The sequence below is a fragment of the Cornus florida genome, unplaced genomic scaffold, assembly GCF_030987335.1.
Source record: "Cornus florida cultivar Cherokee Brave unplaced genomic scaffold, ASM3098733v1 CherokeeBrave_3.0.0_Hap2_Chr01, whole genome shotgun sequence".
Classification (NCBI taxonomy): Eukaryota; Viridiplantae; Streptophyta; class Magnoliopsida; order Cornales; family Cornaceae; genus Cornus; species Cornus florida.
In genome coordinates, this window is record NW_026775571.1 from 94,859,014 (window position 1) to 94,875,385 (window position 16,372).

The window sequence follows — 16,372 nt, forward strand, 5'->3', positions numbered from 1 at the left end:
ATCCCAGTACACTCTCACAATCTTTATTAATTCTTTTTAAATAAAAAAAAATTTATAAATTAAATACAAATATTGATTCCTGAAGAATTAGTGGGTGCTTTCAAGAAAAAGGAAGAAATAATGCATAGCCAAGTATCTTAGAGTTAGTGGAGGTTTTGATACCTTTCTTTATCCAATAATTTACTTTCACTGCTCTGCTATGAGATTCCTTTCGGATCTTATATGTTGCTTTTGCATCGACCCCGCACATAAGTTGTTGCTACCACCAAGTACTCCTCCGCGAACGGCGGAGACACTCAGCCTTGTACCCATGTCTTGTGGTGAGAACAAACAACACGGCCGGCGCGGCAAGTTAGGAGGGAGGAACTTGGCACCGGCAGCACAGTGGAGGCCTTCACTGTGCACGATTTCGGAGGATGATGTTGTCAAGGTAGTAGTAGCAGAGAAAGAAAAAAGCAGCACTGCAAGACCACGCAACAAAGTGAATGAGAAGTTGGGATCAAAGACTAATTTGCAGTATTATTATAGGTAGGAGTTTGTATCTTCATCTCATGATTTTCAATTTTTATTCATGTGTGAAAAGGCTTTAGCTTTTTCCAATTTTATTGGACAAAAAGGCTTCTTTGAATTTTTTTTTTTTTTTATTATTTTTTTTTTTTTTACAACTCAAGCTTCTTTCATTGCACTTGGAAATGACCCTTCTTGTTGATTTCTTAGATTGGGGAGATATACCGGTTAAAAATATAATATTTACTCTCTTCTCTCTTTCTTTTCCAGGCATCAAATTCACTATGAGCCAAGCATTCCCACATTCTCCCCAGGAGCTTTCATATTCTAATGGGATCTTTCTTTTTCTTTTTCTTTTTGAGCTTATTGTATTCTCATGAACGTGTACAAATTTGCTTGTGGTGAAAGGTTGAGGGGCTTCCCAGATGCTGGGAATCCTCTTCTATGTATCATTGATATCAAAGTAATTACTTCTTGGTTGTAGCTCCTTTCTTCATCAGATGCCAAATAAGCTCCAACTCACTTTCACAATAATTTCACCTAAAATTTTCAATCCAAATTCATAGAAAAGCTGATAAAAATGCCGATTGAAAGATGTTCCCACTTGTAAAATATTTTTTTATTTTTATTTTTTCGGTGTTACGTTTTATTTTTTCGGTGCGCGACAATTTTCGGTGTTACGTTTTATTTTTTCGGTGCGCGACAAAACAAGTAAAATGACTTGTCAAATATTAATGAATAAGTTATTTTTATTAAATTTTAATATTTTTTTTTCCGTAAATATTTTACAACAACCAAACACCAAAAAATAAAAATAAAAATTTCTCAAAAATATTTTATGTCCAAACAAAAGGAGCCTAAATTACATTTATTTGCTCTAAAATATGCTCCAATAGAAAGATGTACCAATAGGTCTACAGCGTACAAAATAACTCCCAGACATGTCATGATAGCATATATTATAAACCAAGCCCTTAATTTTCAAAATCAATGGCCAATATCATCCTAATTTTCACAAGAAAAAATAAAAACACCATCCTTAATAATAATGTAAAAGCCAAATTTTAATAATAAAAAGGGGTTCTTATTCATATTTATTCATTTTTTGTAACTGGAGGAGAAAGAGGAGGGCACATCGGAATTGGGAGGGGGAGGGGGAGGGGGAGGGGAGGGAAGACCCTGACAGAAGAACAGCATCAATTTTTAAAATCTTGTAATGGGGTAAAATTAAACAGAGTTAGGTGTCTGTCTGCCCTCTTGCTGCGAAGTACTCCAAAGAGCTTGAAAATGCACACATTCTTTATCCTTCAACTAAAATCACAATACCCGGTGACGCTCTCTCTTCACCAGTGAACATCTGACGCACGTTTCAAAATTCAGTAATTGTTAATCTGAGGCCTTGGGGTTGGACCTGTCAGCCGAGAAAAAGGCAACTGGCCCCGGCCAGGGAGGCCTCTTTGGCCAGAAAATCGGTCTGCTGTCTTTGAATCTGAGATTGATCTCGAGAACGCTTGGGCTAGCTCAACCGCTGAAGCCGCTTTTCCATTACGCAGTCCAGCAGCATCATGGGAGGCTGTTTTTGGCTGCTCAACAGGCTTTCGCCAGGTCTCTGGCGAAGGCGGCCTCTCGCGTGGCTGCTGCTGCTGCTGCTGCTGCTGCCGGTCCTTCTCAGTTTCCTTGCTGCTCCAATTATCACTTCGCCAATTCCTCCTCTGCACATCAGTCCTCTCAGCATCCAACTGGTGATCTCGCCTATCAGTATTCTTTCCGATCCGATGATCATGGGAATTTTTATCAGCTCTTTCATTGTAGCGGGTTGGCGTTGCATGCAGAGGCACATTCGGGGACCTGGGTACATCTTGTGCGACTCTTCACAACACAATTGATGTAAAAGAATTTAGCCAACTCATGAATACCTTAGAACTCAACAATCACAGCAAACTATGGCTACTGTAAAAGGTTAAAACCATCAAACTCTGATACATGGGAAAAAATATGAAAGAATGGAAGAAAAAAGAAAATGAATGGGATTGAAGTGTATTCACTACCTATTGGGAGGCTGACTCAGATCACGACTGTTGACAGCAACATCATCAATGCCTCGCTCCTTCAGAACCTGGAAGCAGGATCAGCAATGCCATCAGGCTAAAAGCTCATAAAGCCAGCTATAGAACCATCGATATAACAGGATATAGGTTGTAGCCACGTACATTCAGTACATTAACACACAAGTGAAAACTAGAATAAAATGCAAAAACTGTTGCACGGACCAAACTTTACCAATGGTGTAGACAAATCCGAAGAATTTTCAAAAAAACACATGTGAAAGCATAAAGAACAAATGACAATTAAATACCAACAAACTACAGAGGCATAAAAAAGGTGGTGGCTGGATATACTTGATACTCAGTTTTTCAAGTACGGGGAACTATGAACTCCATACATATCTGCATGACAATAAGAACACTTACCAATTCACGTGGCCGAGCACCACCAAATAATGTTTTCCTGCATCAATCACGGATGCTATAAAAGTTAGCCACTGAGAAATAGCCCGCAAGAAAGAACACATAACCCACCAAAAAATAAAAGGAATTAAACAAAACAAAGAAAATAGAAGGAATTACACAAACCAGTATATGAATTCAAAACAATAAAAATAAATAAATAAATAAAGATGTTATGTCTTTTTCAAATGATACATAAAGTAGAATGAGAAAAATATGATTAGATTTCATTAAGCATCTAGACCATTGAATCTTCTCATGTACTTCATTACAAATATCATTCATGCATGCAAAAATCACCATTGCTTCAGCAAAGCGTGCTTACTGATCACCTCAGCTGGTGGAACCTTTGAAGTCAGTTTACCTGAATTGCTCAGGGATTATTTATTTGAAATGAATGCCAATCCTATATCATACTCGAAACGGAGAACAATATACGAGCAATAGAATCTCAAGAGTCTTTGTTATACGCATTTATGATCGACATATCCATGCCCTTGTCATGTTTTGTGAGATTTGTTGTATTGTCGTGTTTGTATTGTATCATACCCGCGTCCGTATATGTGCTTCATAGTTTTCTAAAAAATCTAGAACAAAGACAAGCTTTGTATAATTTCTATTATTATTATTCCCTACAGAGAAACAAACTCTACAATTGAAACAGATGAAAATAATTGAAGTTGAGCTGAAACCCAATGAAAGAATCTGCCCTAGTTCGATTTTTTCATAGTGTATATTAACAAAGACCTTGAATTTTAGATTTCCTGGTAGAATTTTCTTACTCAAAAAACCTTTTGGATTAGATGATGAAATGTGAATAATGGATAGGGTAGATGCTGCCAGCACGGGGATGAAAGTGGGATTTTGATGAATGATCTTAACACTAAGAATACTGTGTGATTTTATCACACAAGGGAAAAGAATCAAAAAGTAAATGGTAGTGCTTGGGAGAATTTTTTCAGTGCACTCCTTGGTGAGTGGCAGTGGATGGGGTTGAGTCGGGATTTTGATAATATGTGAATGATGGATGGGGTAGATGCTGCCAGAGCGGGGATGAAAGTGGGATTTTGATGAATGATCGTAACACTAAGAATACTCTGATTTTATCACACAAGGGAAAAGAATCAAAAAGTAAATGGTAGTGCTAGGGAGAATTTTTTCAGTGCGCTCCTTGGTGAGTGGCAGTGTGGATGGGGTTGAGTCAGGATTTTGTTAATACTCCCTCTGTCTCAAATTAAAAGTCCACTTTGGGAACTGTGAGATACAATTTTGTGAGTCAACACTTCCCAAAGTGGACTTTTAATTCGAGACAGGGAGTATGTGAATAAATGGATGGGGTAGCTGCTGCCAGAGCGGGGATGAAAGTGGGATTTTGATGAATGATCTTAATACTAAGAAAAATGTGTGATTTTATCACAAGGGAAAAGAATCAAAAAGTAAATGATAGAGCTTGGGAGAATTTTTTCAGTGCGTGCACTCCTTGATGAGTGGCAGTGGATGGGGTTGAGTCGGGATTTTTTCAGTGCACTCCTTTTATCGAAGGTTGGAGGATGCTCACAAGCCTTCATTTCCTTGGAAGGCAATGTGGCGCACCAAGGCTCCCCCCTAAGGTGGCCTTCTTCAGTTGGACAGCAGTGCTTGTGAGGATCTTACCTATTGACAATCTGAGGAGGAGACGTTAGATTATAGTCAACTGATGTATATGTAAGAGGTGAGGATTCAGTTGCTCACCTTCTTTTGCAATGCCAGGTGGCAAGGGATAGCTAGGGTATGATTCTTGCTCTATTTGGTGTCCATTGCATCCTGCCGGAGTCCCCAAAGAGTTTGATTGGGGCTTGGAGAGGTTGTATACTGAGGCAAGCCCGAGACGCTTGGAGGGTGGCACCAATTTGCATTTGGTGGGGCATGTGAAGAGAGCGGAACAGGAGATCCTTTGATCAAAAGGAGGCAGTATTATGGGCACTTAAATTCTCCATTCTTACTTCTCTTTACTTTTTGGTGTACAAGGTCCGAATTATATTTTTTCAGGGATATAATGAATTTTGTGGATATGTTGAAAGTATGGCGGGCTTGTTGGCCCTTCTTTTTGTATATGGGATGCGCTCCAGCTCTTCAATGAAATTTTACTTATAAAAAAAAAAAAAATTATTGGCCTATATTATTTATTTAATTGTAATTTCATGAAATTATTGATTTGTATTTATTTACTTGTCTACTATTTATTCAAAACTAAGTAATGAAAATGGTTAAATTGACACCAAGAGGCAGTCATTAGAACCATTTGAGTTGCCCACTAATTAGATAATTTACTCATATGTTTCTTCAATGATTTTAAATTTTCCATTTTTCCTTCTCTCCTTTCATCTAAATTAAAAGGGTCAAAAAGCAACATAATTCCAAGAATTTGCATTTCAAGAGTTTTCTAAATTTTTGTTCAGTTTGCATCATCTTTTCATAGTCTTTGAACAGGTTGAAGAGCTTTCAAATTTGATAACACACGATACAGTATTGGGTAGGTAATTTTATATTGGAATTTTACGCAATTTATTTCATTCATCAATGTTCTTGTAATTTTTTTTCAATAGGGTTAATCACACTGACACCCCGACTCCGTGAGGTTTGCCAATATTACACATAGATAGAGAATTTGTTTTTAGCTAACACAGAGACCCCAAACGTATGCTCCATCTTACACAAACACCCCTTGTCATCACCTGCACATGGTGTGAGAGGTTTGACACCATGTAAAATGACTTGGATACCCTTGACTATCCCTCGACTTGCAAAAAGACATGTTTCAGATGTAAATTTACTTAATTACCCTCATAGGAGCCATTTTAAGTGACGATGCCCATTGGAATTCTGTTATGAATTCCAAAAGCAAGACAATCTGGGAAATCAAATAACTACCGTGCCTGAAAACAGTACGGTTTTATAACACCAAGTGAAAACACACCTCAGAAGAGAGTTACAGTTCAGAGATACAATACACCACCCACAACCTTTCAAAAATAAAAATTAAAAATAATAATAATAATAATCAAGAACCTTTCCTTTCAGAATAATGATAATAAAATACACCACCCACCTGGCAAATATCATATAAAAAGTCTATGAATAACCACATATTTCATTGCTTCATCGATTTCCCCCAACTTATTGTACGTTTCTACAGATTTCAAATGTGGTTCACAAGAAAATTTCACAACAGTTCTGTGATGATATATCTCGATTTTTCCACGAGCCAATATGCCAATAACATGTGCCCAAAATTTATAATTAAGTTATTTGGAAACATATAACATACATTAAAAATAGAATCTTAATCTAATGTCAAATAAAATTATAATTATTTTCGTTCTCATGCAAATTAAAGTTCAAGCTTGTTCTATCAAAACATGAATGATCTGCATAAATTTACAATGTACACACATATATTGCAGATACAATCCAACAAACCCGTATAACATCTATCCACTATCTCTTTCCCTATCCTTCTCTCTTGCTATGATCTAAATGCTTTTTCTTTTTCAGAAATTATCTAAACACTCAGACCCTAGATTTATTTACATATATAGTTAATAGTTATATATATATATATATATGTATATATATATGTGTTTATAAGTGCGAATGTGCATATATGTATTACTACCTCTGTCCCATATTAGTAGTCCACTATTCCAATTTTTGTATGGCCCCTTAAAAAAGTCAAAGCAAATAACTATTATCTTTCCATCATTGTCCTTTAAATTTCAAAAAAATTCAAACTTGGTAACTATACATATTTGAACTAAAAAGGACAAGTTGATAATTTTAAAAAGGGACAATGCATTAATTGCATGTCCCCTTATAAACTTCAAATTATAAACATAGACATCTAATATGGGATGGAGGGAGTACTATGTTGTATAATAATACAAGAAATGGTGTGAGAGGGATCCTTGAGGGGGGAGTTTGAGGTTAGATCCTTTTATCAAAGTCTTATGGAGATCCCTGGCCCCTCTTTCCCTTGGAGAGCTGTTTGGAAGACGAAAGCGCCTTTGAAGGTGGCTTTTTTTGCAGGGTCTGCAGCCCTTAGAAGTTAAAGGCACGCCTAGGCTCCAAAAAAGCCCCAAGCTCGTCAAGGCTCAGCTAGAGTGCCTCAACCTACTACAAGCCAGGCCCCTTCAATCAGGCTCTCAGGCTCACGCTTTTTAGTACGCTTCAGGCTCAAAAAAGGCGCGCCTTCTATTTTTTAATCATTTATTCATATAATTTTTTTTTTTTTTTTTACTTAATGACCACTAAAACACTAAATTAAAAGGTTATATATCATATGTCATAATGTTTAACCTTATGAAATATTTGGTAAAATTCATAAATTTATGGTTCACTACTTTCATTAACCGCAATTACGACTTGATTATAAACATATATAATAACATATGTTTACATATGCATTATTATATACACGCGCCTTACTTCGATCAGGCTCGTGCCTTATACTGCGCCTTGCGCTTAGACTCCAGAAGACCTTTGGCACCTTAGTGCGCCTTAAGCCTTTAACAACTATGCTTGGGAGTATCCTCACTATCGACAACCTTAGAAGGAGACATCAGGTTGTGGTGAACTGGTGTTGCATGTGTAAGAGATCGGAGGAATCTATGAATCACCTTTTGCTTCACTGCCCTGTGGTGAGGGATATCTAGGCCAATGTTCTTTGTTGCTTTTGGTGTGGCTTGGGTGTTTCCTGAGTCAACAGTTGATATTTTAGATGCTTGGAAAGGGTGTATAGTGGAGAGCCAAGTCAGAGATGCTTGGAGGGCCACCCCCCTTTGTATTTAGTGGGGCTTGTGGCTCGAGATAAATCGGAGATCCTTTGAAGGGGAGGAGTCTCCTATTTGGTCTCTCAAATACATTATACTGTCTTCTTTATTCTTTTGGGTTAATGGGCGAAATTGTACATCTACAGATAAGTCTTTTGGATTTTGTGGATAGCCTAAAGCTGTAGCGTCTGCGTCGCTGTTTGGGCTACTGCTTGTTCTTTGGGAGCGCTCCCCTTTAGAGTGACTTTAATGAAATTTTACTTATCAAAAAGAAAAAGAAGGAAATATAAGTACTCTCTCGTGCAGCTCAATTCGGGAGAGTGTGCAACCTAGCAATGATAATGCATGTTGCGTCTCCCAAAAACTGCCCTCCCTTCATATTCATCCCCATTGATCTAATATCTTTTTCAAAGTCTCCATTGATCTTCATCTCTCTATCAAAAATTTCATTTCAGATTATTGAACCCTCCACTACCGAGTACTGCTTCACACAAATCTGGTGGGTTTCTTTGCAATCTGTGAAGACTACCGAGTACTGCTTCACACAAATCTGGTGGGTTTCTTTGTAATCTGTTAAGAACGGTGCAAAGGTTCTTCAGAATTTGACAATTTCTACAGAACTACAAAAAATACAAACCATTTGGGCATCTTTTGTAACTTTTGACTTTCATTTGTTTAGCTTGAAGACCATGGAAAGAGAGAGAGAGGGGGGGGGGGGGTCACTATGCGCGCAAGAGGGAGGGAGTCTGATGGATAGAAAGAGAGAACGCCACACTTGGAGAGAGAGGGAGAGAGAGTCTAATGGGGAGAAAGAGAGAACGTCACACTTGGAGAAAGAGAGAGAGAGAAACGTTTAGTGGGAGAAAGAAGTTGTAACATCAGTCACTTTTTCCCAGAGTAATTAATAGGGGCAGCTTTGTCTTTTGACATCTCTGATAATTTTTATTAAATTGCATTAAAAATGTGGGGGCATATATGACATTTCACACCATTTCTAATTTCGTATATCTGACATAGGGTCTCATTGTTAGCTAAAAACAAATTCTGTATCTATGTGTAGTATTGGCAAACCTCAAGGGGTGTCAATTTAATTAACCCTCTATGGACCGCTTGTTGATGATGATAGACCTATTTTTTGGGAGGAGCTAAGCCATATTCAAGGAATGTAGCCTCTCCCTTGGTGTCGGGGTGGGGACTTCAATTCTGTTAGGTCCCCGTCAGAGAGGTCTACTCGGGGAATGAGGTCCTTAGATATGGATCAGTTTTCTGACTTCATTGATGAGCATCTTCTCATTGATCTACCAATGGAAGGCGCAGCCTTTACTTGGTCTAGTGGCAGGGATCCAGTTACTCTCTCAAGACTGGACATTTTTCTGATCTCTGGGGAGTGGGAAGAAAAATTCCAGGATGTTGTTCAGGCGGTCTTAGCAAGGGTTGTTGTTTCTGATCATGTTCCTCTGGTCTTGGATTGTGGGGGGAGATCGGAAGATTTCCAAGGGAAAGTTCGATCTTGGTGTGAAGGAGCGATGGTTACAGGAGCACCCAGTTTCATATTAACACAGAAGTTAAGCGCTCTCAAATTCAATCTGAAGCAGTGAAATAAGGATGTTTTTGGGAATCTTGAATGGAGAAAGAACAGAATCCTTGCTGAATTTTCTGAGATTGATTGTCTTGAGGAGGCGGGTGGAGATATGGAGTCTCTTTGCACTAGGAGAACTTCCTGTCAGGCAGCTCTAGCAGAGATTGCTAGTATGGAAGAGATTTCATGGCGTCAAAAATCTTGGGCTCTTTGGTTGAAAGAGGGAGATCGTAACACAAAATTTTTTCATCGATCAGCTAATGCTCATAGAAGGAGTAATCACATTGGACGCATTCAGGTGGAAGGTGTGGAGCTGTGGAGGGAGGAAGAAGTGCATAATGGGATAGTTTCTTTTTATCAGAAGTTTTACACACAACCTTTAGGTTGAAGACCCAAACTTGATGGACTCCCTTTTGAGGCTATTTCTGAGTTGGAGAGAGATGGGTTAGAGCTTATTTTCACTGAAGATTTAGTTTTAAAAGCCTTGTCAAGTTGTAATGGGGATAAAGCTCCGGGGCCTGATGAGTTTACTATGCGTTTTTTGATGGAAAGCTGGTCGGTTGTGAAAGGCGAGGTGATGGGTACCTTTCAAGAGTTTCATTCTTCTGGTGTCTTTGAGAAGTCGCTAAATGCGTCATTTATCGCCCTCATCCCTAAGAAGGGAAGCGCTTCTTACATTAAGGATTTTCGTCCTATTGGTTTGGTGGGTTGTATTTACAAACTTATTGCTAAGGTACTTGCTCAAAGGATGAAAGAAGTTATGGATGGGATTATCTCAGACTCCCAGAATGCTTTTGTTGGAGGTCGGCAAATTCTTGATTCAGTTCTTATTGCAGGCGAATGTGTGGATTCAAGATTGCGCAGTGATGTTCCTGGAGCTCTATGCAAACTTGATATTGAGAAAGCTTATGATCATGTTAACTGGAATTTTCTCCTCTATTTGCTACAAAGAATGGGGTTTGGAAGCAAGTGAAGGAAATGGATTGAGACATGTCTTTCGTCTGTCAAGTTTTCAATTCTTGTGAATGGTTGTTGGTTTTTTTGGGTGTTCTCTGGGAATAAGACAAGGTGATCCATTGTCATCTTTCCTCTTTCTTATTGTCATGGAGGGCCTTAGCAGACTTATGCGCAAGGCAGAGAATCTTTGGCTCATTAAGGGATTCAGAGAGGGAAGAGATATTGACCATCAGGTGGAGATTTCTCATTTGCTAGTTGCAAATGACACTTTGGTTTTCTGTGATGCAAATGTGTCTCAACTTAGATATTTGAGATGCATTGTGGCATGTTTTCAGGCGGTTTCCGGGCTAAAGGTTAACGTGGCTAAGAGTGAGCTTGTCTCAGTTGGGAATATTCAGGATATCTCTTCTTTGGCTGCAGTACTTGGTTGCAAGGTTAGTTCCTTTCCTATTCCTTATTTGGGTTTGCCTTTAGGGGTCTCCTCAAGGTTAGTGGAGAGTTGGAACTCTGTGCTCGACAGGTATGCTAAGAGGTTAGCAAGATGGAAAAAGCAATATTTGTCAAAGGGGGGCAAAGTAACTCTTATTAAGAGCACTTTATCTAGTCTTCCCATATATTTTCTTTCTATGTTCCAAATTCCATGCTCCGTTGCTGAAAGGATTGAAAAAATTCAAAGGGATTTTCTTTGGAGCGGAAGGGGAGAAGAGTTCAAGTTTCACCTTGTCAGATGGGAGTGAGTTTGCAAGCCTATGAAGTTGGGTGGTCTTGGTATTAGACGATTGATTCCTTTTAATCAAGCTCTGTTAGGAAAATGGTTGTGGAGGTTCGGGAAGGAAAGGCAGCGTCCTTGGCGAAGGTTAGTTTCGTGTCGGTATGGGGAAGACGTTGGCAGTTGGACTACACGCCCGGTTTCTATTACGGGAGGAGTTGGCGCTTGGAAATCCATTCGGAAGGGATGGGATACTTTTTCTCCTCATATTAGATTCAAAGTTCATGATGGTAGATGTGTCCATTTTGGGGAAGATCTTTGGTGTGGGGATCAGCCATTATCTCGCACATTTCCCAGATTATACAGTATTGCAGTTGACAAACATGCTTACGTGGTTGACTGTTATTGCCTTGATAATAGTAGAATTACGTGGAATGTGCACTTTAGGCGGTCATTGCAGGACTGGGAGTTGAACAAGGTGAGTATTTTTCTGGACCAATTGTATCGGCAGGAAGGAATTGGTAGGGGGCATGACAATTTGATATGGATTCCCTCTTCTCACGGTCGTTGTGAGTAAGATCTCTGTACTTATGTCTGTTTAATTTTGTTAGCTTTGTCTTCCCTTGGAAAACTATATGGCGCTCTTCGGCACCTCCTATGGTGGCATTCTTTGTGTGGACAGCTGTGTGGGGTCAGATTCTGACGATTGATAATTTGAGGAAAATAGGAAATTGTATTGTTAATTGGTGTTGCCTTTGTAAGCAAGATGGGGAATTTGTTAATCATCTTCTAATGCATTGCCCTGTGGCGTACGATTGTTGGAATCTTATTCTTGGACTGTTTGGCATGTGTTGGGTAATGCCATGTTCTACTAAGGATTTAATTTATGCCTGGAGAGGATGTTGTGTGAGTAGAGGTGTGCGCGATTACTGGAGAAATGTCCCACATTGCGTATGGTGGAGCATTTGGAAGGAGAGAAATAGTAGATTGTTTGAAGGGAAAGAGTCGTCTACGGCAACACTAAAAGTTGTTATTATTCGCTCTCTCTTTAGTTATGTGAAGAGGAGTTCTTGCTCTTCTTCTGATGCTTTAATTACTTTTCTGGATTCTTTGGGGCCTTAGTCCCCGATTATTGTTTTAGGGACGCGTTCCCTTTTTGAACGCTTTTTTAATTTATTATTACTTATCCAAAAAAAAAATATATTACTTGTTTAATACATGCATCACACTTTCAGACTAAAATTAATAAAATAAAAAAACAAATTGAGAAAAGATTACGGAAAAAAGTTTGTCTAGCATTACCACAGTTTCAGTATTTTATTCTTCCTCACAATAGTCATTTTCTCTGTATAATATGGATGTGTAGATCATTGACCCAGTTATTTGAACTGCTTATGCAAGAACAAATTTATGCTGGTAAATGACAACTTCAAATTTGAGCACACTGCTCATGAACTTAAACTTCTTGTCAATTAAATGCAACAAGCAGACAATGCCCACTTCCTGTTGTGAGTTTCAGCCACATATGCATTGTTTGTATGTGTTGTGTGTGTGTGTGTGTTGCAAGAGAGACAGGGTGATAGTAAATGGTGCATCTGAATGTCAGAACAAAGTTTGGTCAGGCAATAAAAGGTGAATAGGAAGAATGCAAATTACTAGATGCTTCGCGATGTGTATTAATAACTCCTTTTTTTCCCCTTCAAAACTTCAACTTTCTGCTTCTATAGTTCTATTCAGCAGAATTTCTATTGATTACTGCCCCTCCTTGTTCCAAAAGCTTAATGCTTTGAGTACCACCTCTAAGATGCTCATGTTTCCTTTTTTTCCCCTTTCATTTTTTTTCATTTTTTTAATTGAGTAACAATATCATGCTTCTTTTACATGAATAGAAGATGTCATTGCTCCACTTACTGCTATCTGTTATCGAGAAAATTAATCAAAAGTGACATAAATATGATAGTTTTATCCAAGGGAGCAGCAGAACTACATTGTAATTCCAATATAGCATATAGAAGGAGTCTTTTTTGTCAACTTATTAGAAGAAATGACACAAAATATATATCAAATGTATGGCTTTTGGTACCACTAGAACAATAGTCCATCTGGTATAACCTCTCCTTCAAAGGGAAGGTCAGTGGTTCGAGCCCCATAGTAGGCATTCATGGGTATATTTACCTAACCAATAAATAAAAAGTGTATGGCTTTTGTTGCCATTATTTTCACAAGAAATAGAAGCAACTTTAAAAGGCAAAAGAAAATATATAAAATAAAACAAGATAGCCTAAAAAGACAAAAGTGGAGGGAGAAAAAGAAACAGAATACAAAGCCCACAACAAGAACCACTAAGTGAACATGAATTTTCAAGTAGTCAAAGCTCTTCTTTTGGCAAAAGACAAGTTCCTGAATTTGAAGTATTTTAGCAGCTGACAAAAAGTGACAACCTCGAGTATACAACAAAGTTCATAACAGTACACATTTTATCATATGAATCAATCCATAAAAGTGACAAGAAGCAACAACAGGAACTCCACAATTAAAGGAATATATAATAAAGCCTAATAAAAGAAATCTGCAGACATAAGAAGAGGTTGAAGTACACGATCAAATAGTAGGTGCAACAAGTTGATAAAATCCAAGGAGACAATCAAGTATTTTATCACATGTAATAGGTGAACAGCTACCTTGTGTTCTCTCAGTACATGGCTGAACAAGTGTTTTCTTACTCTCAAATCAGTATCTACCACTGGACAATTACTTAAATAATTATAGTGACAAAATAATTATATTATGGCTGCTATGTGTTATCTAGAATTGAACAAAATCAAGCGAACAAAAGAAAAGAAAATTATTGACACAAATTACTAGTATCTAGTAGTGCTTTTAACAGCTGTAAGAACAGTTACCAACCTTTCTTTTTCAACGTTTCCTTCTAATTGTTCATTCGGCTGGGGCTGGAGCTTTAAATTCAATTTTGGACGCTCTACGGCCCGATTCCCACTGTCAGATCCAGCTACTACAGGTTTCATAAGATTTGCATTTCCATGTAATTCATTAGCATCTTCCACATGATCTGAATCAGTTGGCTGCGGGCACCCCTACATTAAAGAAACAATGGGATCGAATGCCTTCCACATAAAATTATGAAAGGGCATCATACAGTAAAAATACTGATATGGTTTACCTGCTTAAAACCAATAGGTTGATCCAAACCCTCCAAAGGCTTAGATCTTGGAAGTAATTTTAATTTAGGACGTTCAGATGGTTCTGAAGGCGTTGGTGATTTCACCTCCAATCCACCAGATTTGCCGTTGCTAAGAGCCGGAAGCCCTTCAGCATACATTGTCGGTTTCCTCTCTTTTGCTTCTGGATACAAAGGAGACGTGGCCCTCTCATGGGCCAGCAACTCCCTGCTGCTGCCACGAATGCCATCATCAACAATCAAACTCCTTTCGGCATCTCTTGCCAATGCCATGTCATGATATTCCATACCACCCGCAGGATGCATCACATTGTGAGTATTCTTATTAAAAATATTGTTACCGTTGGATCGATATTCACTCTCTGATTCCGGATGTCTAATGACCTCGATATCTGTCTGATGATGGATTGTTTGCTTGGACATCCATCTACCAGAAGAGACCTTCTCAAGGGCACTGGCATTAGCAAACTTAAGGGCAGCATTTGGTGCGGACTGTACAGCAGGCACTGGCTCCATGATATCCACTGCCTCCTTCCTCACTGCCCAAGCATTTGGAGAAGAACCAGCAGCAACATTCCGCCCACCATTCCCTCCCACATGTCGGGCTTCAGTAAATCTCGCGGAGTAAGAACTGCTGCTACCCAAACTCTCTGAATTAACTGTCACATGACCCGCCGCAGCAAATTTTGCAGCATAAGAACTAGCAGTACCACCAGACAACTCAGACACCGAAGCTGAAACATGTCGACTAGGTAACTTCCCAGTAGACGAATATTCAGGCTTTGGCTCAGAACTAATTTGCATGGAACGGGTGCTCTCGTCACTGATAGTTCGGCGCGGAGCCGAGACACCATCCAAGGGCTTCCGTTCATCCTCATCGAAATTCCGGCCAATTTGTGCACTATGATTGAAAAATGGAGTCTTGTCGTCAAAATTCCTCACAGACCCAGCTGAACCGGGCCTTAATCGATTATCTAATCTCCCGATAGGTTGTCCCCAGGGTGACTGGCGATCGAAACCGCGACTCGAAGGCCTCACAGTTCTGTCAGAAATACGAAAAATTAACTAGGTTTTCTACTTGCAGATCTAGTATTTTGAACTATATGAAACAAAAAATTATATATAAACGTTACATACACAACAAACTGTGATTTACAGAAATATATATATATATTCCCAGATCTAGGTATCTTTACATCAAATAAGAATATTAGGTGAATCTATAGAAATAAAAAGAAAGAGAAAGAGAAAGAGAAAGAGAAAGAGGAACGTACACGCCAGGAGCAGAAGGGAGAGGAAGATCGGAAGGAATGGAACCGCCATGGAAGTCTTTCAGTGTCATCGTAGTCGAGCCTCCCGAAGCTTTCTTCTTCGACATTCTCTCTCTCTCGCTTCTCTTCCCCTCCCCCCAACCCTCTCTCTCTCTTTCTCTCTCTTAAATCTTTCTCTCTCTTAAAAGATCCCTATATCCTCTCTAACCCTCTCTCTCTCTCTCTCTCTGTCTCTCTCTATAAATCTCGAACAGGGTCGGGAGGACACAGAATTGAGAGAGGAGGTTCGCGTTCTACCCACGGGTGCCACACTTCCACTAGGGTACACTTCTACAAAGAAAGGTAAGCAACGATACGGCATCGTTCTAACGAATCACAGTATTCAAAAGTAGTACGTAATACACGATACCAACACGGATATGTTTAAATTCCATAAAAAAAAATCATGAAGGTGTAATAAATATTCCAAAAAAAAAAAAACATATTAAGAATGTGAGAAACAGACAATAAACTATAATTCAAATAATTTTTTATTCCAAAAAAAACAAACATATTAAGAATGTGAGAAACAGACAATAAACTATAATTCAAATAATTTTTTATTCCAAAAAAAACAAACATATTAAGAATGTGAGAAACAGACAATAAACTATAATTCAAATAATTTTTTATAAAAAATTATTTTTACTCATCTTATCCTCGTTATTATAAATATAAAATAATTGGAAACTTAGAAGTTAGAACTGAACAACTGCTGTTTTTCAGTCTTGAATTTTTTTCCTAATTTTTTCAAGTTGGAATGTTTTTCAACAATGACATTCATTTGTAATTCAAA

General features: G+C 38.4%; 2 protein-coding genes across 2 annotated transcripts; one reads left to right on the forward strand and one right to left on the reverse strand.

The window, feature by feature from the left end:
* Window positions 1-990, forward strand: LOC132307284 (uncharacterized). The gene is made up of 2 exons (XM_059805005.1): window positions 1-528; window positions 778-990. The coding sequence occupies exons 1-2, from the start codon at window positions 200-202 to the stop codon at window positions 836-838; spliced, it is 390 nt and encodes a 129-aa protein (XP_059660988.1). The 5' UTR covers window positions 1-199; the 3' UTR covers window positions 839-990.
* A 446-nt stretch (window positions 991-1,436) lies between these two features.
* LOC132307274 (uncharacterized) lies at window positions 1,437-15,849 on the reverse strand. The gene is made up of 6 exons (XM_059804995.1): window positions 15,541-15,849; window positions 14,249-15,308; window positions 13,975-14,162; window positions 2,979-3,015; window positions 2,556-2,623; window positions 1,437-2,376 (listed from the first exon to the last, which is right to left on the reverse strand). The coding sequence occupies exons 1-6, from the start codon at window positions 15,642-15,644 to the stop codon at window positions 1,884-1,886; spliced, it is 1,950 nt and encodes a 649-aa protein (XP_059660978.1). The 5' UTR covers window positions 15,645-15,849; the 3' UTR covers window positions 1,437-1,883.
* Window positions 15,850-16,372: the final 523 nt, after the last annotated feature.

What these genes read in the sequence shown, in the direction of transcription:
- LOC132307274 (XM_059804995.1), bottom strand. Translation starts at nt 15,644, where the DNA reads ATGTCGAAGAAGAAAGCTTCGGGAGGCTCGACTACGATGACACTGAAA. An exon ending in CTCCCTTCTGCTCCTGGCGT is followed by an intron (nt 15,309 to 15,540) that starts GTACGTTCCTCT and finishes TATTTCTGACAG; the next exon opens with AACTGTGAGGCCTTCGAGTC. An exon ending in CTGAGTCAGCCTCCCAATAG is followed by an intron (nt 2,377 to 2,555) that starts GTAGTGAATACA and finishes TGTGTTGTGAAG; the next exon opens with AGTCGCACAAGATGTACCCA.
- LOC132307284 (XM_059805005.1), top strand. Translation starts at nt 200, where the DNA reads ATGAGATTCCTTTCGGATCTTATATGTTGCTTTTGCATCGACCCCGCA. An exon ending in AATTTGCAGTATTATTATAG is followed by an intron (nt 529 to 777) that starts GTAGGAGTTTGT and finishes TTTCTTTTCCAG; the next exon opens with GCATCAAATTCACTATGAGC.